General features: G+C 41.8%; 1 protein-coding gene across 7 annotated transcripts in view; it reads right to left on the bottom strand.

The window, feature by feature from the left end:
- The window catches only part of LOC144179517 (uncharacterized), a 229,911-nt gene that overhangs the window by 22,769 nt on the left and 180,368 nt on the right, over positions 1-26,774 (bottom strand). For 5 of the 7 annotated variants that reach the window (XR_013324267.1, XM_077707900.1, XM_077707898.1 and 2 more), the window contains exons 11-16: positions 24,203-24,949; positions 20,043-20,143; positions 16,996-17,019; positions 14,551-14,592; positions 9,812-9,917; positions 9,056-9,226 (exon numbers count right to left, since the gene is read on the bottom strand). Coding sequence is in view for 6 of the 7 variants with exons in the window: in XM_077707900.1 (XP_077564026.1) it covers positions 9,056-9,226; positions 9,812-9,917; positions 14,551-14,592; positions 16,996-17,019; positions 20,043-20,143; positions 24,203-24,949 (1,191 nt within the window). In the remaining variant the exon portion in view is untranslated. The remainder of the gene's footprint in view (positions 1-9,055; positions 9,227-9,811; positions 9,918-14,550; positions 14,593-16,995; positions 17,020-20,042; positions 20,144-24,202; positions 24,950-26,774) is intronic. The other 2 variants (XM_077707903.1, XM_077707904.1) reach the window with 2 other exon arrangements.

The following is a 26,774-nucleotide window of genomic DNA, read 5'->3' as shown; positions in this document are numbered from 1 at the left end:
TTAGGTGAACGTAACAGTGTTGCTTGTGTGGAGGAAATGATGCTTATTTTTGGTTAACTCATTTGTTTGGTTTTGTTGGTATTCTTTTCATTAGTTTAGCCAGTACTTGTGACTCAATGGGTGTACTTGAGCTTGGTGTCGTTTGCACTATTCAGCTCGACAAACATGATGCTGAGTATCAATATCAGTTGAAATACTTAAGCCATCCAACATCTGAAACTACTGTGAGGCGATGAAGATGATAGGTAAGACACTGCACCAACACGAAGAGATAAGGGCACGTAAGCCGGAACCTAGCTATATATACAGCTCCATACTGCTCTCCTCTGCGCATCCTATGCAGCTAGTGCACTCTACATTGGCTTGCACAACACCACCTGTGCCCAGCACACTCCCAAGGGACTTCCAAGCCATCCAACCCGACCCCCGAATTGGAATCAGCAAGCCATGCAAACCACGGCTCCTCCTCTGTTTCTGAATTGGTTGCCAACACTTTGCAGAATGAAAGCTCAGGTTTTGCATGGCTTCTTCACGAGCCTGCCCCCGCTGTCCTGCAACAAGGCACTCGAACATACACTGTGCGAATGTCCACAAGGCATCCAGGCTTGAACCACACGTGCAGCGTCGTATTGGCAACTTTGTCTACCTCTGTGTACCCCTCTGAACTTGCTGTTCTCGAACTGCCACCTTTTGCAAGAATGCCTCCCTTGCGCTTCCGAACTTTTGAAAGACATGGCACTCTCGGACTGGCTATGGTGTTGACAGTCCTATCAGTGTTGAGCAGTATTTCTTCCATCACCATTCCTCTTATTTCCCATCCATCTTTACATCTATCCCCCTCCCTGACCCAGTGTCCTCATCATGAGAGGCAGCCCTGTCTGGGTCCACTCCCTCCTTATCTTGCCTAAAGCAATACACACCAAGCATGCCCAGCACCCATGAAATGCATCCAGCTAAAATGCAGTCTACATAGGACATTCACCTGCATTTCAGGTAGACGTCAAGTTTTCCCTTTCGCAGAAATTAACTTCATTTTGGGGAGTCCTTCACGTGGTCGAATAACACTGGTCCCTCATACAACAAATGACTTGCCACCTGGTTTGCTCAACTGGCAGAGGGCCTGCCCTAGATAGGAGGTGGTCCCAGGTGCAAATCTCGGATGAAGACAATTGTTTTTCACAAAGTGTCTCACAGTGTCTTACAAAGCAGTTTACCATTTTATTGTAGCTGTATGGTTGCACTTGAGGTGGATTCCCCTTGCAATTCGTTTAACGTTTGTAGCACCGATTTGCATTAGTAACACTTTGAAACATGACAGTGATGCCAGTCTGTTCATCACTTGTCTGGTGTGCGACAAGTGTCAGTTGTGGCCCTCCGCATTTTCAAATTTCTTGAACCAATGTTCACAATCACGCAAAGTAATCACATGAGTATATGAAGTGCAGACGATAGTACAAAATACAAGCAAGAAAATTGCATCTACAGTTATTTTGTCTCATTTGGTGCCCTAGTATGTATTTAATCAACTTCTGACGGAAATATGCAACCCACCTAACACCAAATACCTGAAGAATTCACTGTATTCTCCCACTAAGCCTGCTGATGAAAAGAGAGCTTACGGACCAACGAGGACAAAGTTTCATTTTGGTGCGGTTAATGTTGGATGATGCTGAATGCAGCTAGATGCCTTCATGTTAAATTTGCTAGAAAGAAGCTGCTACTTAACCCTTATTTCATAATTTAAAGCTATATGAATGGTTGACCCTGTTCGGTATTTAAAGCATTGTTTACACCTCAAATTATAAAGAATAAATTTCGGGGGGTTCTCACACTCATCTACCCCTGAGCTCTGCGGCGCCATAGTAGGAGGCCACAGACTAATTTTAACCACCTGAGCATCCTTAACACACATCGCACTGCCGCAAAACACATAACACAGCTGCACTGATGGAATTTCCACCAGCACTTCCTGGTTATGAAGTAACTCATTTCTTTTTGAAAGTAATTTGAGACATTAACCATAAAGTTCGAACAAAGGTTACAGTTACTGAACGTACGAATAATTAATTTAATATCATTCTTTTTGCATTGTACTACTCTACAACAGAATTCAAAAATAAAAAGAATACAGCAAGTATGCATACAACTTGTAACAAAAAAACATGAATTAACAGTAAGCACTCACAAGTAAGACAATTCAACCTAAAAACTAAACCGTCAGCTCCGGTTAATTTAACGTATATTACTCAATTTTTATTCCCAGTTATGGTCTGGTCACCTCTGCTTTCACTTTACTCTGGTGAATTTCACAAATCCTATTGGTGCCCACTTATTGACATTGGACTGTATTTTGTTTTTGCTTAGGTATAAAGACGTACCTCAGCATAAAATGTGGAATAGGTAAACAGAAATACCAAAAACAACTCTAATATGCATTCGAACAGCAAGAGCACAAACAATTACAAAATACCAACTTCATTTTATTACTTCAATCAATTTTTGCATGGCAAGTAAGTCGGTCTACCTAGCTGGTTTTGATTTATGATGGAAAAAAACCGCGTAAAAACGGACAGCAGAATAAGAAAACAACTGAAGTGCAATTTTTTGATTGTCCTGCCTACTGTTGTTAATCTTGGGCTGCTTTTTACAGCATCAATAAATTTTTCTTCCAGACTGGATTACACTACCTGATCGATGTTGTTGGCAGTTACGACGAATTCCGCGGTAAAATATGGTACTACACAATGTAGGATTTACAACGCTGAATAATATAGCACCCACCCCTGTGGCCTTCATATGAAATATATTGCCTAATTTAAAACTGGCCATAGTTTTCCATGCTAGCCAAACCATTTCTAGAGAGCAGTGAATGTGTTCAGGTGTCCAGCATGTCTTGTAAAGGAAAAAAATTAGCCGCTGCTCATTTCACTGCAAATGTCATCAAAACACGTCTTCGGCTACCCCTGCCACGTATGCCTTCCCTTCCTTCGTCCCTCACGTCTCCTCCTCCCACGGTGGAGGTTCGCTCAAGTCAATTCAATTTTCCCGCGTTCCTCTGCTCATGCACTATCTCTCGGAACGTTTCGTTACTGTGGGTCTCCTTGGAATCACGCCATGAGGTGGAGGGTTGGGTGCCAGAGCTTTTTATACTTTTTGTCAAACCACTGTTTTCAATGAGTATTTTTTCTTTGCTATGACAAATATCAAGCAGTCTTCCATTTTTACTTCAAAGAACACTGCAAATACCTGTTATGTATTGATGTTGTTCCTTAAATATTTAAAAATGTTTGTTCTCAACAATGTTGAGAAGTATGAAGTGTGTTTCAAGATTTTGTGGTTTGGTAAAGTTTTGCCTGTATAAACTTCTCGTTCAAGAATCCGTTCATCCTTGGCTGTGTGGCTGAATCGAGGGACAGACAGACAGACAGACAGACAGACAGACAGACAGACTGACAGACAGACAGAGAGACAGAAAGACAGACAGGCAGACCAAATTTTTCGGGTTTAGGCAGTCAAAAAAACGATTATCGCCTCGGCGCATATTTAGTTTAGTAAAGGAGTGGGATGAATGCTACTCCTCTTCCTATGCGGCCTGATCAGCTTAATTAACATGATCAGCTTACTTAACATAAATATCTGGCATCACCCGAGACAAAATACAACTCCCAGGGGCTCAGTTATCAAGAATATATTTTGCGTATAAAGTGTTCGCAAATGAGAATGCACCAGCGGAGTGGAGCAGTTTCTACCAAAGCTCATCAAAGCAACTCGTGGAGGGAACTGCTGAGCTGAAGGGTAGTATGAAAATATTCTGAAGCCTTGATACAAGGCAGCATCATCGCCACACTTCGTGAGCCATAATAGTAGGACACCAATTTATCAGGAATAAACTAAGTGTTTTTGTGCATAACTTCTCTTCATTTATTCACTTCCATGCTTTACCTATGGTAACAAAAATATGTTAACTCATTGTTCCACAAAAGGGGTGGAATGGAAACATGCGAGTTTATGTTCTCGATGAAACTGCAGCTACCGAGACATGTAGCTACCGAGACATTGAGGAATGGTACTTGTTATTATCGAGATGCGGGTATGAAATACAAGCTGCGCTTCTGCTGCCCTTCACGTCATATTTGGCTCAGAATTGCAAAATAGTGCTGCTAGAAGCATGATTGTGCAAAACATTACAAGAGTGTGCAACCAACTAACATTTCAATATTTGTTCTCCCCTTAGCTAGTACTAATATTTCCTCAAGTGAAGACACTCTGTATCTTGTGTAAAAATTCCATTGATACTTTCATTTCAGAAGAATGCTATCTCACAACCTCTTCTAGCAGAAATATACCTATGCCTTGTGACAAGGATGCAAGTAAGCTATCTTGTACTGATACTACAAGGCAACTACATGTCATTGGCGAGGTCGTTCCTTTCCGCAAACCAGTGCCTCCAGTGCCTCAACAATGGACTTTTATCATTGATAGCTCTTCTTGGACCATGGTCATCTCCATCATCCCAGCGAAAAGTGTTAGATGCACTGTTTGATTATTTACACGACATCGGCGTCGCAGAGACACTGTAGAACTCCACATCGTCATCCTGTGAGAACACCTGGACTTTTACGTGACCCAGGGAACACTCCATGTTGCCTTCTTTTTTACCTCTTCCTTTTTCCCCTCTCTTTCGCCCTACTTCCTTTAGGGCCTTTACTTCCTCCACCCCATCCCCGCAGAGTAGCATGTAGGCGAATACATGCCTGCAGACCTCTCTGCTTTCTTCTAATAAAGAGCTCTCTCTCTCTCTCTCTCTCTACATGTTTTTTTAGGCTGCTGATAAAGACAAATAACAAAAATGGAAGGAATTGTAATATTTCAGCAAGCATGAATAAAGATTAAGCTAGCCAAGAAGCCCTTTTATCGGCTTGTACACATGTTAAAAGCAGAGAAGCCAGATTAATGTCCCAGATATGTGCCAAGTAACTACATTCTGCAGCTTTAAAGGCCTGGATATCAAATAACTAACTGCTTCAGATGTGCCAGCGTATACCCCCTCTGGTAAGCCGGCCAAGCGTCCCCTATCATGTGCTTGTACAGATGAAAAAGGAGAGAAGCCAGATTACTGTCCCAGATATGTGCAGAGTAACTACATTCTGCAGCTCTACTGGTGCTCAAATAACTGTAACTACTTCGGATGTGCCAGCGTATAACCACTCAGGTATGCGAGTTATTTACTGGTCACCTCTGCCAGATGTCAGAGAGTGATGTGTCATGTGGGCATAGAATTCAACCCCAGAGTGTACAAAAGAGGACAGCACTAGCTACAGGCACTAACTACAACCGCAGTAGGTTGTGATTGGAGAAAATGTAGGCCTTACCTTTTATGCAACAACATCTCAGAAATGCATGCGGAGTCAAAAAAGGCAATACAGTCATTAATTTAGGTACCAAAAACGTACTTTTTGCATCAGGACACAAAAAATGCAAAATCTTTCTCTCGTGCTACAGCAATGTAGTAAGATATGACCATAAAATAACTTTTGCTAAGATTTTTTGCAAGCATAAAAGGCAACTGAGAGCATTAAACAGAAGGGACAAAGGCAACTGCATCAGAGCACTTCTGTCAGCTACAGAAACGCATTTGATCTCTGTCAATTTTCCAACCTAAGTCAGCAAGCACAGATGACCCTTGACAAAACTTGTGTAGCCCACTGCCATATAAATGTTACTAAGATAATTGTGTGATGGAAGTGCATGATGCTCTACATTTACACTGTTTTTACTCTACGCAGGATTCTGAAAACTAAATATCCGAATGCTTGCTTATTGTTATGTTTATACTGAAGAATAGCTAACGAAAACGTTAAATAATAGCGTTTTCACATTACGATTAATTTTGAACAAATACTGGAGCCACAGGCTACATTGTGCTAGCAGACAGTGTTTCAAATGTGTGAGCCACATGACGACATTCCTCACGCGCTGCTGGTGTGTGCCAAACACACACGAGATGTCTATTTAAACCTCTTGGCATAGATTACACAAAACAAATTTTTTCACCATAATTGAACTACTGCTCCTTTATGTTTCATTACTCTTATCAGATCATGAGCTTGCTAAATCATAAGTGCAGAGTGGTCATAATATAGTGTACATCACCTACTTATTCATGTAGAACTGAGACGACACTACAATCATTTTGCTAAAGGCCTATAGATTTGCAGAGCAGTTAATGCTGCTCGCAACCCTCAGTGTCTCACCTTAGCTTCCACTTTTACAGATTGCTCTAGCGATCCTGGCACTGCGTGCAACACATTCGAATAATTTAACTTCACGCAAGTTGTGCATAACACATATATTTAGCCCATCTCTTGAGTCTTCCTCACAAGGACCTCTTCTACATTATTGTGAAATCCCAACAGAATTTTTACCTCAACAGAAAAAAGGTAAACAATTTATGCCCACTCTGGTGCTCACACCCCATGGCTAGCATAGGAAAGAGGGCCCAACATGATGCAAGAAGAGTGTTTCATATTGAGAATTTCTACTGGGAATGAAATGGCACAAACAATCTATGCCTTGCGCCTTCGAATTGATTTCAGGAGGAGAAACTACAACATTGTAAGCAATGTTGAAATAACTTTTGATCTGATTTGGCTTGACTCTGGCAATCAATAAGGCAGCCTGCCATGCTGAACTCAGCAGCACATGTACGATGCTCTTTGTGCCCCTGCATCTCTTGCCATCATAAAATGTAAAACACAATTATTACATCCCCTGACAAATTGTAGAACTGTGAGGTACCCAACAATCTTTCCCTTCGACGTAAACAATTCACGTAACAAGAGTGAACTGGCTAGAAAGTGGCAGCAAGCCTCAGAAACATGGGCACTAAGAATGCAGTTTTGTTTTAAGGGTCCTCAAATCATGATTCCCAAAAGTGCTTCCATTAGAAAGAGGCATTGGTGGGGACTATTAAGAAAGTGAAAACACGTGAGACAGGGTTCAGCCCAGTGAAAAGCGCATCGCTGGGACGTCATTGCCGAAGCGTTGTGCCAGGTGATGAGGCCAGGAAGAGAGGAAAGAAAGAAGGAAGCCGAAGTGTTAGCGTGCTGTAATTAGGGGAGAAGGCAAAGAAACAAGTGTGCTCACGAAAGGAGCTGCGTGCTGCTGCTGTGTGCAACTCAACTGTCCAAAAACAAGTTGCCGACAAGTCACTACCATCCAACACACTTTGAAAATGAGTGAGTGGTCGAAACAGACTAATTCCTAATTTGCGGAAAAGTGCTTCCAAAGAATACCGCTATCACCGTTGTTCAAACATTACACAGAAATTTCATCTTTTAACCGAGACCACAACTATGTCAACAAGGACTGGATTATTGCTTAAGTGAAATGTTGCTGTGGTCGTTAATATGACATAAAATAGATAAGTTTTACTTGAAAAGTAATTCTTCGTAGAATAGAACTGACAACTGTCGAACCGATAAATGCAAAAACTGTCATCGGTTGTATGAGCAGGGACTACTACGCACTAAATTTAAATAGTGAAAGAAAGCAAGAAATCTGGGAAGAACCTTAAATTCAAATTTCCTGCTCATCCCAGCCGCTTTTATGTTGGTAAAACCAAATCTGTATTAGGCATGAACACTACAGTGCAAGGAAGTGCAAGGGTGATCAAGATTAAATTACTTATGAGTCTGCAAGTATTTGAAACTTTTGAATATTGATGCAAGCAATGTAAAATTCACTTCAGCTTCAAGTTTATGGCCACTGTACAAAATCTCCAAATAGTTCGAAAGTAATTTGAAGTTCCAACAGTTGTTTCACCGAACGTAAATGCACAAAATTTTGCTTTGTTGGAAACAAAAAAATCAAAGTTCAAGACAAATTAAACAATGTATTCCTAACTTCGCGTCTGCGATAGTTAGCGCGAGGCATAAGCCATTGCCTGCGACAGACTTTCCCGCTATGCGCCGTTGACGAACTACTAAAAACAAAAATCTCCCTGACATTAGGTTATTCCACTCTTGTGCTTCTTTTACATCTCAATAATGTGATAACCCTCAAGCCACCTTGGTCAACACTCTTCAGTGAAGACGGCTAGCTGCATACTGACATTTTCTCTGGGTCCCCAGTTATGTGATCAAATATTGCGCAGTTTGTATATTTTTTAACCTGCAGTGTTCGTTTTCTCCATATAGGACACAGAAAGAACAATGAACATGTCCGGCTAAACTTTCTTCACAAGGCATTAACAACATAACATTCACATAAATATTTTCATGTATGCATACATGCACTTGCATCTATATAAGCTGCAACATTGCATTCCTAGACAGGCAGTAGCAGCAACCACAGTTTCAATAGTGCACTTCTAGGGGTGGGGCCAATACACAAGTACATATGAGGACCTTTTTTTCTAATTGAGCTAACAGAATTGCAGAAACAAGCGAAAATTTTATTCAGCGCTGTCGAAGCTGTGATATTCTTACATGTCAGATACGGGAAGCTAACTTTGACAGTGTTGCATTTAGGCCGGTTAACAAAATTTTTATTTGTTTCTGAAAGTCTGTTAAGGTGGATCTGACGCATTTTTGAAAAAAATCTCTTCATATGTATACACACAAACAGGAAGTTACCGCGGTGCAAATTACTTTCTTCAGTCGGCAAAAGTTCTGAGGGTTCTTGTATATAACTTATCAAAGCAATTTATGCTGAATGTCTCATCTCATGAGGGTAAGTAAGAGGCAGCAGCAAGCAAGCCACCCTCCTAGTCGACCATGGGCCAAGCAGGGAGGAAACACCCAAATGTCGTCTGGTCATACAATTACCACAATTTTCGTTGCAGATTTTTTGCAACACACAGCATGGCCTTGATAAAGGTGCGTGGTTTTCTTAAGAAGCAATGCAAAGCCTAAGAGTTTAAGACAAACATTTCTTCTGTGAAGATGCCCTGTCGGCCTGTATTGCATGACGCCCCTTCCTTCTTAGAACTAAATCCATGTGGCACATTGTTTTGGAACTAGCGAGTAATGAAACGGGCTTGAGGGACACTTACTTCCAAGTGGCACTGACTTTGCCCGATCGGTTGACACGCTGCGGCTGCTGCTCCGACTGTGGGTCTCGCCATCAGGGTGCACCTCCACCGACTTGGAGCGGTTCTTTTTAAAGCTCAGCCGCTTGCGGATCTTCCCCAGCAGCGTCCGCTTTTTCGGCTTGTCCTGGACCCCTGCACACAAAGTTGAATTGAACATGCCGTAATACACAGAGCATAGCACTAAAAAACGCTGTGATTTTCTGGTTAAACAAGCAGCTATACTCGCCAAATAAGTTTCCCATATGGAATGATAGTGAGGGCTTTTTTGTGTGGTTACAATTCCGTGACTTGCATTGCCATAGAGTGAGTACTCCCAAATACTTGTGAAAAATAGGCAGAGAAATAAAAAATACCTAAGTATGCCACAAACAGTAAAAATTCTGGGTGGAATGTTTGTAAAGATGGTGATCGATGTTTTATGAAGCAAGGCTAACTATGGCAAAAGAGCACAAAAAAGGAACATCTATTCTTTCCTTGTGCAGACAGAGAATGGGCCGCAACTGCGACTGAGCCAGAGAGTATGATTTTGTAGAAGTAAGCAAGGCTTTTGAGCTTTTTTCACCTGTATGAGAAGAAAATCCTGCATATTATATTCGTGTAGTTTAGGTACATTTCAAGTGATAAATTGTCAGCCAACACTTGATATTAACCACATATGTTGCTACTACAAGAGAGAAGGTTTTGTTTTAGAACGTGAAATCCAAAAGGCTTTCTCACCATCATTGTCTGCTTCACTGCACGAGGAAGACACACTTCTTTCGGCAGACCTCTGGTTTTGTTTCCGAAGGCTGCTGGGTGAAATGGACAGCGATGTGTCGTCCACCTGTATCGATGCAATGCGAGCCAGTAAGACAAACTTGCCTAAACAGTTTTACTATGGCAAAATATTAGCCACCGTTGCAGGCCCCTCCATACTCGGGCACCATGAGCAGAAACATGTACTACACGAACTTTGCACACCTTCTGTAACCGGAAGTGCCACATTTTGCTTGAAAAATTTTTTAAACACAAAGAAAAGAAAGCACACCACTTTATTTTGCGACGAAGCAAAAACAAAGGTGAGTACAGACAATGCATAGAAAGTATGCACAGGTTCCAGGCAGTGCTTCGGGCTTGGGCAATGTTCATGCAACTTGAAGCATAACACAGCACGCAAAATAAGCAATGAAAGCGAATAAAAAAGTGAAGCCAAAGAAAACGTGGCTGCTCCATACATAAAAATCACATTGTCCTGTCTTCAGACATACATATACCAATTTTCCCAGAGAGTTTAGAAGGACGTTTCCCTTTTTGTCTCTAAATTCAGAATACGTTACAGATAGCACTAGACTAGAGCACTTACTATAAAAATCGACCATCTACACAGGAAGACAAAGCGGTCCCCCCAGCTTTCAAGATACTATTGTGCTTAGCAAGGAAAGTTATGCTATGGCTGATCCCTGCTCAAGTGGAAATTGCCGTGCTACAAACTGCTGCTGACAAAAGGTCCCTTATTTTTCACTTTGGACTGCTGACAACTACTCCACAGGAGCGAGGAATTTTTTGTCATATAATTTCTATGCAAGCACCATGAATTGCCCACAACTGTTCTGCACAGGCGAAAAATGCTGAAAAGTGTGGTTGTTTAAATGACTACAAAAACAACTGAAAAAAATGCAAGGAAGTTTCTTGTACCGCAAGACCAACGACAAGCTATAAAATGGCACCAGGTGGTAGTACGGCCAACCCTTTTTGTTATTGACAAGTTCTAACATTACCCTGTTGAAAGCGAAACAAAAGCTAAAATTTTGTGGGGAGAGGTATCAAATATGCTTTCGTCTATCTTGGACAGCACCTAATGACAACTAGGCATACAATAAATACATATACAGTATACGCAAATTACAGTACACTGCTTGTCACTCAAACATAACTAGTGTAGCAGACCATATGAAAAGGAACGCAAGTGACAGGAAATAGAGCAACTTCATGTTTTCCACAAAATAGTCATTTATGGTTAGCCTATGTTAGTATAGCTGGTACTCAGCCCTAATAAAATTATTTTTTCTATTTCAATTTAATTTATTTTTAGCACAGTGTTAGCAAAGCCAGTACTTAGCATTAATAAAATATTTTCCATTTCAATTTATTTTGATCCCTTTAAGAAGTAGTAGTCTCGAGTGTGCTGATTATTTACCTTCCTGACACAAACAATAAATCAGTTTTTGAACGAAAGGTAGTGTATCCTGCCTAGCTGTGGACTGGCCCCACCTAGGGTGGTTCTCCATTCTACTCTGAACATATTCTCATCGTCATTTCTGTGTTTTGTGTAACCTTTCAGCCACCGGTACAGTTATAGTATAATGAATATTTTATGTTAAGAAACTAGCATAGGATGGAACTATCACCCACCCACCATCACTTCCATCCCTGATGCCACCCGCTTCAAAGCAGCCATTCTTATAAAGCTCTTTGTTCAGCCGATCTTAAGTAATTTGTCCCTTTGTCTAAATGGTATAATTTCAAAACCACTGCTTCTTACGCATCTATTCCACCACTCCTTTTTGTTGATCCTGATGGTGCTTCAAAGTATTTCCAAATATTAAATTAATAAACAAGCTATGCCAGTAATAAAACTCGCAACATTATGCTTAAAACCACAAAACACAATACCCACAGGGGTGCTATGGAACCCAGTGAAGCTGACAGAAATACATGAGACAGTACTATGCTGAGAGACCAACATTCTGTGTCTTAGAAGTAACTGAAAATGGTCACTTTCAATGTCTGAACTAGCCTTATTACTTAAAATAAAATACAGCACTGTGCAATGGAGACAAAGAAAGACAAGTAGATAGGAGGAGCACTCTAGTTGTCCATCTTTGTCCCCTGCCTGCTGCACTCTGTTTTAAGCCATCGACAAAGTCGCTCTAGTAGCCTAGTCATTTTAATTTTGCTGATTGGTACAAAGTTACGGCCCTTTCCCAAGCTGCAGCGACTACCCAGCTTACTGCTTAAAAACATTTGGACAACCTTAAAACACTGCTGAAAGCGACACAGTAGGTCGTCAAGGTTTTTTCATATCATTTTGGACATCTTTACGGTTAATCTATTCAGCGCACCATTTCATGTTTCTCATTTCATTATTAGATGTTTCTTCACTGTCCTTCAAGCATGATCAACCGCTACCAATTCTGCTTCCTTCGCAGCATCCCACTTGACACAAATATAAATGCTGTACTCCAGCAGAAATGTTTTCGAAGCTGAGAAAGGGAAATCCAGTTTGCAAAAGCAAAGAGCATAAAGCAAATCACTAAATACAGTCAACTGAATCTTATGAAGTCACAGAGACCCCCTATTATTTCGTTAAATAAGTAACTTCGTGAAATTGAGAAAGCAGGAGTGATACAAATTTTTTTATAGATTTGATATAGTCATAACATCAATTTCACTAAAATCGAGATTCACTTGGAAATATCATGACTTCTAAAGAATTCTTATTCATAAAAGAGAGTTTATGAATCTCAAGGTTCAAATGTAAATATTGTGAATTCTAATGAATGCTTTCTGGCTTCTACTAAAGATACCGCACATATGTTTGCCCATTTACTCTTTATGAATTTATGTGTGGACATTAAAAAACAATACATGTTTACAACGCAGATTTTCGTGCAAACGTATGTAAAAAATATAACCATTTTCTGGCTAATTGTCCAGTGAACGTCACACGCATTGAAACTGCACCAATGCACACTGCAATCATTTGTACTGAACAATCCACGCAATTTCTTTCCATGCAATACATATTTTCGGTACACAAAATTTATGGTTTTTTGAAGTCATCACTTTCACTAACCGTTACTAAACTTTGAATTTATTTAGAACATACAATTAATGTAAGGGATTCTAAAAGTCCTGCAGAAGTTTGAGATTGACCAGAAAAGTGCATAAAGTACCAAGAACACGATTAACAGATGACTTAAGTAGGTTATTTAGAATTGAGCATGACGATGCAACTGAAGCATATTTATAAATACCAAAAAGAAGAAAGAAATATTTTATGTGTTTCAGCCACACAGGTCAATAAAAAACAGTTGTAAGGCCACTCCTGACGTCATTTCTCTTCAACCATGCTTCTGTGGGAAAAATAGGTGTAGCCGCCAGGCTGTCTGATCCACTACCATTGTGTGATCTACAGCTCTGTGTGATTCAATTTGTCACGACGTCTCAAGGCGGCCGTCCATCTGGACAGGGAGCCCCCCTGACTATAGAGCATCCCGTTGCGACCCCAGGGACCCCCTTCGAGTTCGGGGAATTTACAGTAGAGGAACAAAGGAAATTAATACCCTTCGCAGGTTCGACAGGCGTGGAGTTTCAGCCCACACACTAAATGGACCCCTCCGTGGCCGGGAAAAAGTCTGTCGATCACCTTTGCCCAACCATGCCATGAGGGGAGGGTTGCATTGTGCAAGTGCGCCTGAGTACCCCCTACTTCAGAGGCAGTGCGCGTTCTAACCACCGCATCCTTCGACAAGCCCTCTTGAAGTCCACCTTAATGTTTTCAAATGGCTTCAACCTGGCTCCTACACATCGTGCCGCTGGTCATTCCTACCACTGTGTAATAGGAGAGTTGATGACGATGGTGAATTTCACTGCTTGTTCTTCTCCCTTCATCTGCAGCATGCTGGCATGTACGACTACCTCTCGAAATTGCCTAGTTTAAGTTCGCGCTGAGGCAAGTCATGTGCTATAGAGCCCCTCCTAAGGAGCCGTTTTTTTGTTATGGATGCCAAGCACTGGCTTTTTAACTCAAAGGACCGTTTGGGGCTTTTATCTTGAAATTTGTGCAGCACCGCACAATCAACAAAGCCTATACAATCATACTAAAAATAGTTTTCTAGTATTTCTTAAGCTGGCGCAGTGATCCAACTTATGTTTTTAAAGCACAAGTAACGGATTATTGGATGGGTTTAAACAATTAAAATGAACGTACAAATAAACATGGGACAAAAGTTTATTACATATGAGCCTTTCTTTGGAATGATAAACATTAGATACTAACCCTGCAAGACATTTACCTAACATATCTCCTGTATATACAACAAGCTACTTTACGAATAACTTTATTAATTTCGAATGGAAATCACTGTATAGGTGTTTTGGTATAACATACTATTTTTATAGCCCATTAACTATCTAGGCTAAGCCTAAATAGTAAAGCTAAGCATTTCCTCAAAATAGGTTCACATTACGGCATGCGGATGCGTTATTTTTGTGCACTGCACTGATACAACCAAAACAGACAAATTATTAAGCAGAGTCATCGCAGTGAACCAAGCTCAGCAGCGCAACAAAATGGTGAAGCTTCGCTGTTTGCCTCAACTGGGGTGACAACGCAGCACAAACCAAACGGTTACGAAGCGCAAGCCACTCATGAAACGAGTGTCGTCTGTGAAGAGACACATTTGACTCAATACCTGAGAAACCTCATGCCATCGTCCCGCCTTGTCCATTCTCACCTAGAGACGAATAGCGCAGCACAGCCTTTGATGAGAACATATTCGCTCATAGGCAAGAAATACAAGAGCATTACAGTCACCAGATACTGCGCCCGGTGCCCTTATCACAATGCGCACTTAGAGAGACACTGAATGAATTTCTCGCTCTTTTTTGAAAGGGCAAGATGTATACCAAAGCACAGAGCCCATTACCGCAGATTTCAGTGGAAGCCTGAACTAGTAATATCGATGTAAAGCTTAAAGAAGAAAAGAAAACGCTACGTGCCCTTTGTGCTCGAGTCAGAAATTCACGCACTGATATTGCACTGGCTTCAAGTGTGGTTTGATATTATCTGAGTCTTAAAATACGTCAGTTTGATTTCTGTTCATTAAACAGCATTTTACAATGGTTCAATATCGCCGGATGTAGCTGGATGCCACACTTCGAACTCTTGGGAGTGTGCAGTCACAACCGACATCACGAAATCGGTGAGGCAGGTGGTAGGAGAGAAATGGCAATTCTGGTTTTATTTTCTCTTCAAACAGAGGCATGTGACAAGCTCCAGATATACAACTTGAAGGCCCTGTACAAATGTCATACACATTACCTGACAATCACTTTAAAATTGGTAGCATTGAACTGCCTGAGTTTCATATCACCAATTTTGACCAATATTATGACATTCCTTTTCAGTTTGAACCTCTTGTGTGAACATGTTTTATCTCCAAAAGTGGCAAATGTACATTCTATTGGCCATGAATTGCCCCATTAAATTTTTACCCTGCATGGTATGAAGAAATGTACCGAATTAGGGTTTTTTCCACCGAAGCTACGCTGAGCTACGGGGCACACTTTAGCATTTTTCCCCTCCATAAAAAAACATAATGAGAATTGCAACTGTGACTTTACATTCAGTAGTGCAGTGCCTTCGAAGCTATGCATCCCTATGGTGGTACAGCAACTCCAAGCATGCATTTACCTCAATTGAAGCGCATGTCGTGGTGTACAAAAGCCAATATACAGTAAAAAGCCTAGGACTTCAGGCAAAGGTTGGTTGCACTCCATAGAAATACAGTCACACTGCAGCTTCTAATCATTGGTACATTTATTATCTCATTTCTGTTCAGAGCTTGCACAAAACATTCGGTGCTGCAGCTTGCAATGGCTTTGCAATGCCATTTTGTTCCTTTCGTCTATTTGATCTATTTATGTAATTATTCGATTTTGCAGTGTGCACACAGTGCTATCTGAGCAAAGATGTTGCTACAATTATAAGCAGTTTCATCTATCATGTGTAGTGACCGATCATATTACATCACTCCTGTGCATATTCCAATGCTGTAGTGTGAAATTTAGTTTTTCAATACTTTTTGCCTTGTTCGGTTAAAGACAATATTGTGGCTGGAATGAAGCTAGTTACCAAAGTAGAGTTCCTTCAAATTGAACAAAGTTGTATTTTGTCTTTTTGGCCCCTTTAACACCAAAAGCATGAACACCCTTTGGATGCATTAGGTGGTACTGCGGTCTAAGGTGGCCATTTTTCCATCAAATTTTTTATTGGTGCAAATCGTTTTTAGTAATTTCGTTTTTAATAAGCAACTAAGTGCTTTTACAATTCTTGGTGCTACCTTAGCAACTGTTGCAAAATTTAATAGATCTAGATGGCATCAGACTAATGTTATGAGTGGGAACTTAAAAAATAGATTACTCGTGTTGACAATGCGAGCTTCGCATAGTACGACACAATCCCCTTTGCAGTGCAGTTTCAGTGTGATCAAAAGGGCGCTTTACTGAGCAAAACGTTTTGCAGGCGGTCATTCATTGTTGAAATACCCTGTATATGATAGTGAAAAAAGCCAAACTTAGCTGTATATATTGCTTCATTACTACCACCATAGAGTACCCCAGATGTCACGAATACAAGTCTCGCTTTAAGGCTGCACATTTTGGCCATAAACCTAGTATTCTAATAGGGCAACATTTATAACTCCCTTCAGTGTCCCTTTAAGTACAGCAGGCATGGCTCAAATGGTTTTAACTGGAAGGGCTGTTCGTGGACGGCACTGGTAACATGGATTAGTGTCTTTATTTCCGACGATGTATCAGAAGATAAAATATTTACAGAACAATGACATACTAATGAACTTATATTTTTACGATGAAGAAACATTCCAGTGAACCGATTGAGCTTCATTTATAGACGTGCTAGGACGCAATTTGAAACACAGAACTACCACTACCACAGCATTTTCCACCACAACATACTGCAAGATATGAGCCCCACTACCGCATCATCTGCTGAAGGAATGTTGGTCACAAGATCTAGTCTTTCGAGAATGGTTGTGCTAAGAGCTGAGTAATATGAAGATGACGGCTAACAGAGAACACTACTAAAGACCCAAGTGCACGCTGCAAGAACGTACCTTGAAGCTTGGACAGGCAGCTTCCTATTCCGAAACATGCAAAGAAGGGCACACAGTCAGACAGCACACGTCACACAGAAAATGCACGCACTAAAAAGACCGCATGCAACTGCATGACCAACGTGAAGAGTAGCATGACCAATGTGGTTGCATGCAGTGAAACCGGGCATCTTGCGTGTGCTTGCATAGCTCACGCCATGAAATGAATGCAAGGGGCCCTATTTGTTGGTAGGTGCCTCCAAATGAGTTAGTGCCAAAACGATGTTTCTCCAGTTTACATGCAAGTGCACAGTAGCCCCATGACGTAATTAATTTTCAGTTCTAAAACTTACAATCCTTTGGAAATGACAATTTTATAACTGTCTCTGTGAGAAAAAACGAAGTCCCAAAAAGGCACAAATTTGTGCTGCACACGAAAATCAAAGAGCAGGCAATGTTCTAATATCATAGTGTAGATGAAAACAGCACCATAGCATAAACTTTATGACACCTATGAGGAGCTTCCAGCACTCAATAGCACAGCCAGAAAGAAATGCCCTTACTTTTTTACTACAGCCAACATGAACCATTTCACAGTACGAGCTGCTATAGTAGCTTTCAGGGCATTTTAATCAGGAAGAATCCATAGGGAGTTTTTAAACACACAGCTTCAGTTAGCCACTTCCTCTGGAATGAGCGGCACTGTGATGGTGGGCAGCCGTGCAGCTATAATGCATTGTTGCTATTGATGTCAATTTGGTGTCATAGTCATCAGTCTTGTAGGACTGTACAAAACTCTTGCAAAACAGTATACCTCAACTCAAGACATATGCCTTTTTGACAGTTGGAAGAGAAGGTCTTTCACTGAAATCCTCTCAGCATGCTCCAATAAATCACGTTGACAAATATCTCGCAGAAATGGACTACTATACTGCTAGTCATCCCACATTGACTCGCTTTATTTAATTAAGGCCAAGCAATAATTCTCAAAGTAAGTCATCGTTATTAGGTAGAAATACATGTTTGAAACAACAGACAAAAAAGCAAAAAATTCCCCAGGGCACTTAAGTCTCTCTTACGTGCTTTGAAGGTGAAAGCGTGGTCATAGTAAGAACCTATTTATGCTACGGGAATTTGTGTCTCGTTCATCGTTTTTAGTGTCTTAGAGCATGAATATGTCAGCAAGAATACTGGCACACGCCACAGCTTCCCTACAAACAGGGTTCTGCATGGTTTGTGTGCACCTATTCTACTCACGTGCCATCACATTCAGACTTAACACGGCATGTACTATTCGACATGTTTTATGCTTCCAATTCATAGTAATGTGCAGTTTGTGAAGCGGGCATATTATCTCCTCAAAGGAGGCGATACCAGGCCAATCCTTGTAGTTAGTACATGAGCACTATAGACCACAGAAAGAAAACTTCTGTTCTGCTACTGCCAACGTGCAAGAACAGCACATTGGTAGAGCATCGGACTGCTAGTAAGAAAACCTGGGTTCCAATCCCACTAGGTCACCATTTTTTTCGTTTACTCTTTACAATGGCGACCATTTTCTTTACCAGAAAATAATAAAACAACGATGAAAATGGCGCTTTTTAGAAAATGGGACAAGTAAGGCTTTCACCTAAATAAACTAACTATGAATCTTGTGCACAACCAGTCCTGACACACGATTCCCCATGTGGTTTTACCACCAGCAAAAGAGGTGAATGCTAAATGCGCAACATAAATGGGGAAAAAGAAAAGCCTTGAATTCCTTGCCACAGAAAGAAACAAACTGGGAGCTGTGACAAAAGTCACTTTTGAGCCATTTTTTACGGGAAAGGTCTTCGCATAGATTTCCACTGCACTTAGTTTTGTTATGCTTTGGATGACGAAACAATCTTGCAAGCACCTCAAAGCTGATTCCTTATAAATTCTCCCACCACTGACAACACTGAATCTTGTGTACTACGACACTACAACCTGAGCAGGTGCCAGAACAGGAACACCAGGCACAACATTATTTAGGAATACCCCAACGCCCAAGTTGCCAAACATATTTGCTGCAAATAAATTAAAATTTCCATTGTTTTATTTTCTGCAATGCGGATAAATATTTCTCCTGTTTCCATGAACTTTTATCCGTATAGTGACGAGGCAACAGTCACTGTGAAGGTGAGAACCAAGGGAGCTGCACACCGTCCATGTCAAATTATTATTATTATTTTTAAGCAATAAAAATAACCAAGAATAATTTAATGACGATGAATACAGCGGGTGCATGTTTTATATTGCCCAGCATTGTTTGTTGATATTTGCAGAATGCATCTAGGTTCCACTTTTTGTGTGCAAATTCACAGAATATCACATTTGAGAATGAATATAAGATAACAAAACTAATTAGCACTAAAATTTTGAAGATGGCTCTTAATGATTCTTTTAAGTTTTAAATATTACCCAAAGGTGGTAATGAGTGGGCATGGAATAAGTTGAGCTGAGGTATTTAAAAAGCCACTTACTGTGATATTCTTTACATAAATTATTCTACAAAACAATTTTGTAATCAGATTGATTGATTGCAGGGTTTAACGCGCTAACGCAACGCAGGCGATGAGGCGCGCCGTAGTGGAGGGCTCCGGATTAATTATGACCACCTGGAGATCTTTAACTAGCGCCGAAATCTCGTACACACGGGCATTTTTGCTTTTCGCCTCCATCAGAAAAGCGGCCGCTGCGGCCGGTAATCGAACCCGCGACCTCGTGCTCAGCAGCGCAACGCCTTAGCCACTGAGCCACCGCGGCGGTAATTTTGTAATCAGAGACTGCAACGCAAGTCGCACAAAAAATCTTCACCTAGACTGACCTACCCACCCCATGCAGCATCACCCTTACCAAATGTGCTGATGTTAGGATTCCCCTTGAGGGCGTTACATAGTAGTTCGTTTTCCTCTAAGAGGAAAACATTGAGGTGCAAGAACGACCATCAAGAAACTGGCCATGACAATCTGAAATCGTTCCAGTATAGAGAACATGAGAAGTGCCGCTTGTGATTTTCAGGCCCTGTATGTGCAACTACTCACCCTCTGAACGCTGTGAATGATCAGCGTGCTCTTTGTCGCTGTAGGGCTCCGGTTTCTGCCTTCCAGTTCTTTTAGGGCTGCCTCTGCTAGTGAGCCGCCATCTGTTTGGGTTCGGCAAAAAATGCAAGACAGCTTGTTAATTAAGTCCTCAGATGATGAGTCATTTTGTGTAATTCCTCCCAGAGCAATCTTTACAGTGATCTAAAAACCAGCAATCTTAAAACCACATTTCTTGAGAGGCCTGAAGTCCTTACACATGTTCTGCAGTCAAGACGTTGCTCTCCCAGCATTATGTCACTGGTTTGACATTTAGTGCAGCAGCTGTCTCAATCGCGAGGGCTAGTATATGCATCAAAATGTGCTCTTAGTGTTTTATATGTGTGTCCAATGTCGTCGAAAAATGGCAGCTACCGGGAGGGCAGGCTGGGGTGGCATGGGCAAATGGGTGTGTGCTCAACAGGGTGAGTCACAGTGAACCACTGGTAGGGATGTTAGGGGCAAAGCCCAGCTCGTGTGGCAAAAAAATTGAAAGCTCACGCTAATGTATAAGATTTGAAGTTAGCGAAGCTGTATGCAACCTTCACGACCACCACATCTTAAGTCCATGATTGCAGTCGATTTGCTTCTTTTTTGCTGCGGCAAAGACCTTTACTCGCTTATCGTTGCTATAAGTGTGCGCTTCATTCCTTTTTGGCAATGATAATCAGTGGACATCCCCTTGGAGGGGCGTACGCTATGACGTGTCTTTCTCGTTCAGAGCAAGTGTTCCCACGATTACTGCAAATTGTGGAACTTTTAAGTGAAGTACATTAATTAAAACTGCTCAAAAGTGTTTCTCTGACAAGATGCACCTGGTGGTGGGTTCGTATGCAAGATAAAGTAAAATGGCTTCCTCCATATCCGCCACTCCTCGACGATCCATGGCACAGTCGTTCATCTCAAAGGGCAGCCACTGTGTTTGTGAATTTTAGTACCACACATTGTGTTTATTGTATTTAAAGTTACAAGGACATCATCTGTGGAGCACTAGAACATTAGGACGCCTTTGACGTCGCTCAAAGATTCAAGAAATCTTCTCTTCCCACACGGCAAGGTGATGAACATGCACATATTATGCTGCTCGGATTTTTGCTTTTGAAGGTACGTATACATTTCTTTTCACTATCAAGCTGTAGAAGCTTTTTTATGGTAAAATTAAATATTATAAATAGCAGAGCAGGTGAACAAGCAACACTTTCATTAGTTGGAAAAGCGACTATCAATGTAGCCACATGTCAACTGAGTACAAACGCAGGCCTGTGTATATAGGTTTTTGTACAGATGAAACAAAGTGCTGCGGGTAATGTTTTATCCAGATCGAATCAAGACGGAATGTCCTGCTTTCTGAGCCTTCCATTCACTGCAGCGTGCTCCTGTACCATAGTTCGTGGGGTTTAGTGGCGTGCTGCCAAAGAGTCTTCCGCATGGACGGAAACCGAGGCAAATTTATACAAATGTACAATGGCTGCACAAGTTCCTAATTATTGCCATACTGGTTTTGCAGGTTTTACAGCTCTTACTCGAGGAATGCACCGGAAATTCGAGAGCCTCTGGGACAGTTGTGCAATAAAGCTGCAGTCCACCAGCATTCATGGTTTTGTGGTATTGGAAGGATGGTGGGACCACACTGTGTTTAGAAACTTCCTGAAGCACGTGTAAAGCGGCCAAATGAATGCAATGGACTCAAGGCCTTGGCATCCGTATGGCCATGTTGCAATTAGTGCTCCAATAAGCTCATGGTACCAATACACCCATATGCCAAGGCTAACGTACTGATACACCAATAGGTACCACTACACCTATAGGACTAGGCCAATATAGCAATACACCTATAGACTGACACACCAATAGCTATTGCTGTCAATAACCCAATAGGCTATTGGTTTTGTCTATTGGTAATTTTTGATAGGGCGGGTATACTGTCAGAGCAAAGCAGAGAGGAAGCCAAAGTGGAGATATTCCCGACAAGGACGAATCAGATCCACATCTCGTTGCCCTGACCATCCATGCCCTGAAGTGGTTGGCCAATACCCAGAGGGCTGCCCCACCACCTAGACGACGCCTTGGTCGCCATTATGCAATGGCATTCGAGAAATATGCACAGGTGCATTCGCTTCATTCTATCATACTATCAACATACTGCCAGCATATCTTCAATGAAAAGTAGCCTTTCGCTTTCCTCTTTGCGGTGCCAGAAGAAAATGTTTCCATTAATCATGTTGCACAACATATACCCTTGTTCCACCCTGTGCAATGAACCACAGTACATTTTCTATCGCATTGATCACCATCACAAGGCGGATGTCAACTATTATCCCACAAAATCTGCCCCCCAGTCATTCTTGGCATGCTGATTCCGGGAATTCAACCACTTTCCAAATGAAATTGCGCCTATCAGTGATAACTAACTGTTCAATGAGGCTATAGCCAGCATTGTATGCACTGGAAATATCTAATGTTCATCTTTGCATGTAATCAGGTTGTTGCATGGGACCATGCCAATTCTTCTTTCCTTTTTTGCCATTTTTTACACAACACTCCCATCTGTAATGCCTTTGGCACTAAGGGTATAATAATCAAAATAAACTTGTCAATCAAAACTTCAGTCTGCCAGGCCTCACCTCGAAAAAACCAATTTCGCGGTATGAAAAGATTGCTGAGAGTGTCTAAGATACATATGCTTTAGCTGACTTCAGGTGAATAAAAACAATTTTTCGCCTACAATGATACTGTAACTGAGCTAAAAGCTTAGTGGTCATTGCTGGGTTCCTCACCTCGATGTATTTCTTCCCTCCTCTCTCGTTGCCACCAAGTCCCAGTGCATCACCTCTCGCATGACCTCATGCATCTCTAAGTTTCCAGGTTTTTCAGTTTTTGGAAAGCCTTGGTATGATCTCGCTTTTTCAACTGGCAAGGCATGCCAATCTAAATAGTGCGGCAAGGTTCTTCCAGCTCTAAGCGCGCAGCCATGAACGTAATTGGCGAAAATTTTAAATGGGCTTTCGTAATATATTCACTTGGTGCTCAATTTAAACAAACACCAGTTTATGTGATTCCTGGTGATCCTGCTACCCTTTCCCACATAAACTTTGTGCGTGTTAGCCCAGCAGAACTATACAGTTATATAAAGTAATATTCCGGAAAGCAACTTACACCCCACACAACAGACAGGCTTGACTGCGCACTCAGTAATGTGGCCATTTCGAGATGTGTTTTCTGAAAAGTGCAGCGACTTGCTGTTTTTCATGCTTCTGGTTTATTGAAAATTCTTTGCCATATCCAATTATTGTGTTGAAGGTGTTTTTTCGGTGTTAGGCCTTGTATGTGAGTGTTCCTGTGAACATTGAGGACACCTTCGTCCTCAAATGCTTTAAACAAAATAGCCTCTAGATAACAAAATTTCAGTTTAAAATACTACAAAAACATCGACTAAAGGACGTTAACATCTGGGCTGTTAAAACCACAAAATAATAAATAATAAAATGTCGAAAGTGGGTCCACCATCTCTCAAGCCCGTCCAGATAATTTGGGCTGTCATCTATGAGGTACAAATCATGTTACATATGACTGAAATAAAATTCCAAGAGGCACCCTATGAACAATTCACAACTGATATCGAGTAGTTTCTGCAATTAAACATTTGAATTGAGCAGAAAGTCAGTATGACTGGCCCTGCTCCATATCAGCACAGACTGCAAATTTGTTCAAGCACTTTGCCTAACTTTCTACTTTCAGTGAAGCTCACCTAACATTGCAGCCAGGAGCCCAGCTTCAAAATTGCATGTGAAAAGGCACTTCGAAAGGGAGCAGTGTACACACAGCGGCAGGTTAGTGACACGAGAAGCGGGGCCCAGAAACCAGGATCAGTTTGCAGCGCAGGAGTGTGAGACATGCGGCATGCACCACTACAGACGCCACCATGTGAGCCCACATCGTGCATGTGCCATCCTAATGCGCCCAGCATGCTCACAACATGAAACCCACGCAAGTACGTGCGCAGCCCCACAGTTGCAGGAAGAAACGGCACTGCCGAAAAGGGGAGACACACGCAGAGAAGAACAGCCAGCTCCAGTGTGCCTCCAGAACTGCCACTTCCCGGGAAAAAGTGTTTTGGCTCTCACCATCGTGCCGTATGTTGCCATTTTGGTCCGCTCCTGGCAGGGTGTATGCTGCACCATAGCTAGTCCTGTGGCCAGGTGTTCCGTGCCACGTCATATTCTCTTCCAGGCTTTCAGTGGCATTTCCATTGTCCGACCATTCACCAGATGTACGAACTAAGGATTCTGTGGCTCGAAGCCCTGCATAGTTTTGTTTATCACTCAGCAACTTTTCACGCCCATTGGCAAACACTGCTGTCCTCAGCTTGCAGACCACAAGGTCATCCACATCGACATTGTCGACACCGTAATCGCTGGCACTGTCATCTGCAGCACTGGCGTCTGGCGGCGGAGACGACGGGAGTGGAGGGGGAATATCATCCCCTGCATCTTCATCTTGCTTCCTGCCATCAAGCCTTGAAGATAAGTCCGGGCTGTCGGGAGACAGCGTCGTGACTATCTCAGGGTCCTTAAGGAAAGGGCCGGCCGAGGCATTGGTCTGTGTAAAATTGGCAGCTTCAGTGACAAGCTGTTCCTCATCCCCCGTACAGGTAGCAGAGCCCCGAACACCATGCTCTGGCGCGGGCGTCTTCAACGGCTGCACTCCCATGGAAGCAGGTTCGATTGCCACTGTTGCGTTGTTGGCAATTTGGCTTCGGAGAAACTCAACCATAGACTCATCGAGAGGTTTGACAGGCGACGACTGTTCCATGAGACGCAGTTTCTCCTCGATGGCAAGGAGGGCTTCCCACTCGAGGTCTCTCGTCTTAGCTACATGGGTGAGGACCGCAATGAACGGGCATGCATAAATAAACAGTTCGCTTCATACCATGCAACAGCAGTCAAAAACTAGGTTTTAGACAATGCATATACTATTGTCTGGTAAAACAAAGAAACAGTGCATCAGTGGGAGCCCCGCAAGTTGGCAGCCCTTTTGCACGGCCCCCATGCTATCTGAGGCCACACAGTGGTGGCATGTCTACTGAAGCCATTCAAGCTTAAACGAAAGTAACACGCCCGTGACTGTACAACAGGAGGTGTCAAGAGCTAATTTGTAAATCGTTCTTAGCATGCTCGACATAAAACGCATAATCAGACGTGATGTACAGACACATTCGCCATTCAAACCAAACAGACAGTTATTGGAGAGACGAAGTACCTAAATTATGGACTGCGACTGTCGTTACCAGAATATTAAACAAAAAATGTCAAACACCTGCAAGTGGTCTCATTGGAATTTCCAGTCAAACAGCACTTTTGAGCTGACACGTAAAAATGCTGAATCGTTGGATGTTTATGGCGCAAGGCCAACTGGGGCAAAGTTGCCCCAACTGGGGCAACTGGGGAATCATTTACAGGAAACCCGCAAGTTACTAGTTTAAATGTCCCTTGGGCTTCACGAAGAGAAACGCAGCAATATTTCGGAACTAAAAAGGTTTTAGTCAGAGGAGTGCATATTGATGTTTTATAACCTCAACTGACGTCCTTATTCGACATTTAGAAGCATCATTTGTCATTTAAGTGTTATCCACAGGTTGGCATTAGGAAGTGCCATGTCATGGTTAGGTATCAACGTTGTGGAAAATGCTAGCCAGCCTATAAACAACAATAAGCACGAGATGACAAAGTAATTGTCATGAAAATGATTTTTGTACAGGCTTCAGTGCTAAATGCTTCAAAGACAATATTTCTGCACACAATCAAACCTCGCTTTTAAAAACAACAAGGTGTGACCAATTTGTGACAAATTAGGTCCAACAAATTGTGAGCAACTACAGTTCCGAAAAAATTCTCATACAGAACTGTAGAAACTTCCGCAGTTTATTTCTGATATAGTATATAGATGTTTACTGCACATCATATGCCTTCTAGCAACTTTTTTTGTCCAATTACATTGAGTTTATAAGAAATTTTCGAAGCATGTGTGGTTACTAGTCAAGCACACTACTGACAGATAGTGCTACAATTTATCCACGCCTCTTGCGTGCCTGAGCTGAGCAGCTGTGGTACATGTCCACTAAGCTGCGTATGCAAGAAGTGCTTGCAAATTCGCATTTTGGATTAAAATCGGCAATATATCAATGCACTTGACAACTGAACTAGGACAACACCTCACTTTCAAATTTTGGTAGCTCCAGCTCATAGGCTATAGTTGTATCTCAGCACAGCAGAGAGGTGAATTTTTTAACTTTAATGAGCTTGGTCCTATTTGCACTACAACAACCACTTCATAATGCATTTCTAAAAGCGTGATGTCCACTAGATCTGCGCTAGATCTAGTAAATGCACTAGATCTAGTAAAATGTAGCCTGCACAAACCAAGAACGTCCACACGGAATGCACAGCTTAAACTGTAGGTAAGAAATGCAGACTCCTCTATTGACGACCAAAAACATTCACAGTAAACACTACATGCTACGGGCAAAAGGTATTATTTTTGTGTTAATACACCAGGTACCGACATCCCATATGCGCAGTCACTCATGCACAGCAAGCCCAGCGTTTTAGTTTTCTGCTTTAAAAACAAAACAAGCATTCAATGACCAATGCTTTGCTTTGGCAGGCCTAAGAGCTTCACTTTAAACATGAGATGATA

The sequence above is a fragment of the Haemaphysalis longicornis genome, unplaced genomic scaffold, assembly GCF_048455015.1.
Source record: "Haemaphysalis longicornis isolate Haplotype H1 unplaced genomic scaffold, Haemaphysalis longicornis Haplotype H1 scaffold_4, whole genome shotgun sequence".
NCBI classification, from domain to species: domain Eukaryota; kingdom Metazoa; phylum Arthropoda; class Arachnida; order Ixodida; family Ixodidae; genus Haemaphysalis; species Haemaphysalis longicornis.
This window is presented reverse-complemented; position numbering and strand designations above follow the sequence as displayed.